At 64.7% G+C, this 1,307-nt stretch overlaps 1 protein-coding gene across 1 annotated transcript in view; it reads right to left on the reverse strand.

The window, feature by feature from the left end:
• The window catches only part of AGFG2 (ArfGAP with FG repeats 2), a 6,821-nt gene that overhangs the window by 4,371 nt on the left and 1,143 nt on the right, over positions 1-1,307 (reverse strand). Inside the window, exons 4-6 of the mRNA XM_010582862.1 lie at positions 887-981; positions 675-781; positions 152-241 (exon numbers count right to left, since the gene is read on the reverse strand). Coding sequence (XP_010581164.1) covers positions 152-241; positions 675-781; positions 887-981 — 292 coding nt within the window. The remainder of the gene's footprint in view (positions 1-151; positions 242-674; positions 782-886; positions 982-1,307) is intronic.

Raw genomic sequence — 1,307 nt, forward strand, 5'->3', positions numbered from 1 at the left:
CCCAGGCATCTGGGGCCCCCCCCCAAAAAGGACCCAGGTGCCCACGGCCCCCCCCTAAAGGACCCAGGTGTCCAGGGCCCCCCCAAAACGAGACCCAGGTGCCCGGGACCCCCCAGAAAAGGGACCCAGCTGTCCGGGCCCCCCCACTCACGTTGCAGGTGTAGTTGTGCCAGGACTTGGAGACCTGGGGCAGCTTCTCCTTCTTCTTCCAGTTGGGGGGGGCCCCCTCCCGCACCGGCTCCTGGGGGCGGGGTGTCAGTGAGGGGGCAGGGCCTGAGGGGTGGGCCCTGCCCCTGTAGTGGGTGGGGTGAGGATAAGGGGAGGGGGGGAATGCCCTGAAGGGGTGGAGCCTATGTGCAGGATGTCCCTGAGGGGGGCGGAGCTAGGGGGAAGAGCTGGCCCTAAATGGGTGGAGCTAAGGGGAAGGGCTGGCTCTAAAGGGGTGGAGCTAAGGGATTGGACCACCCCTAAGGGGGTGGGACCTGGGGGAGGCAGGCTGCCCACAAGGGGGCATGGCCTTCATCTTGGGCCACTCCTCATTGGGCAGCGCCCAGGGGTTGTGGGGGAAATGCTGGGGCCGAGCTATGCCTCAAGGGGCGGAGCCTAACGTCTGTGCTTTCTTTCTTTGATAGGCTGATCCGGGAGCGTGTGTCCTTCCCTGGCCCCGCCCCTACCTTGGCAGCGATCATGTAGGGTGGCACGATGTCAATGTTCATCTCCTGGAAGAGCTCCCGGCACTGCATGGAGATGAAGTCCCCGGCCAGTGGCGACTTGACGATGCCTACGGGGGCCACTGGTGAGTCACCACCACGAGGACCCTGGCGTCTGGGCCATGCCCCTGCCCCACCTGGCCACACACCCCCCTCCGGTGACCCCACCCCCTTACCTTGCTGGAGGATGTAGCCGTCGTGGACGGGGATGGCGGTGGTGTGGGTGGCCCCGCTGTCCAGCACCAGCCCTGTGCTGCGCCCATTGGCGAAGCTGGGCCGCCACGGTCAAGGGTAACGCTAACGAGGGCGTTTTGCTAACGAGGGGGGAGCCCTACTAACGAGGGGTGGCCCGCTAATGAAGAGCTACTGCCAGTTGTCCCAGTGGGCACCTGCCCAGTCCTCCCTTGAGGCATGAACTCCCGCCCCCAAGCAGATAATCAGCCAGTCAATGGGTTAACGAAGCCCTAATGACCCCTCTAGCAAAACAAAGGCCCCAGCTGCCTGCTAACGAGCCAGCACAGCACTGGCATAGCAACCAACAGCTGTGCCGACAGCTCAGCACCCCACCAGCCACCCACCCAAACACACTCCAGCCAA

This window comes from Haliaeetus leucocephalus, unplaced genomic scaffold (genome assembly GCF_000737465.1).
Source record: "Haliaeetus leucocephalus isolate CR32 unplaced genomic scaffold, Haliaeetus_leucocephalus-4.0 Scaffold83, whole genome shotgun sequence".
In the NCBI taxonomy this organism is placed as follows: Eukaryota; Metazoa; Chordata; class Aves; order Accipitriformes; family Accipitridae; genus Haliaeetus; species Haliaeetus leucocephalus.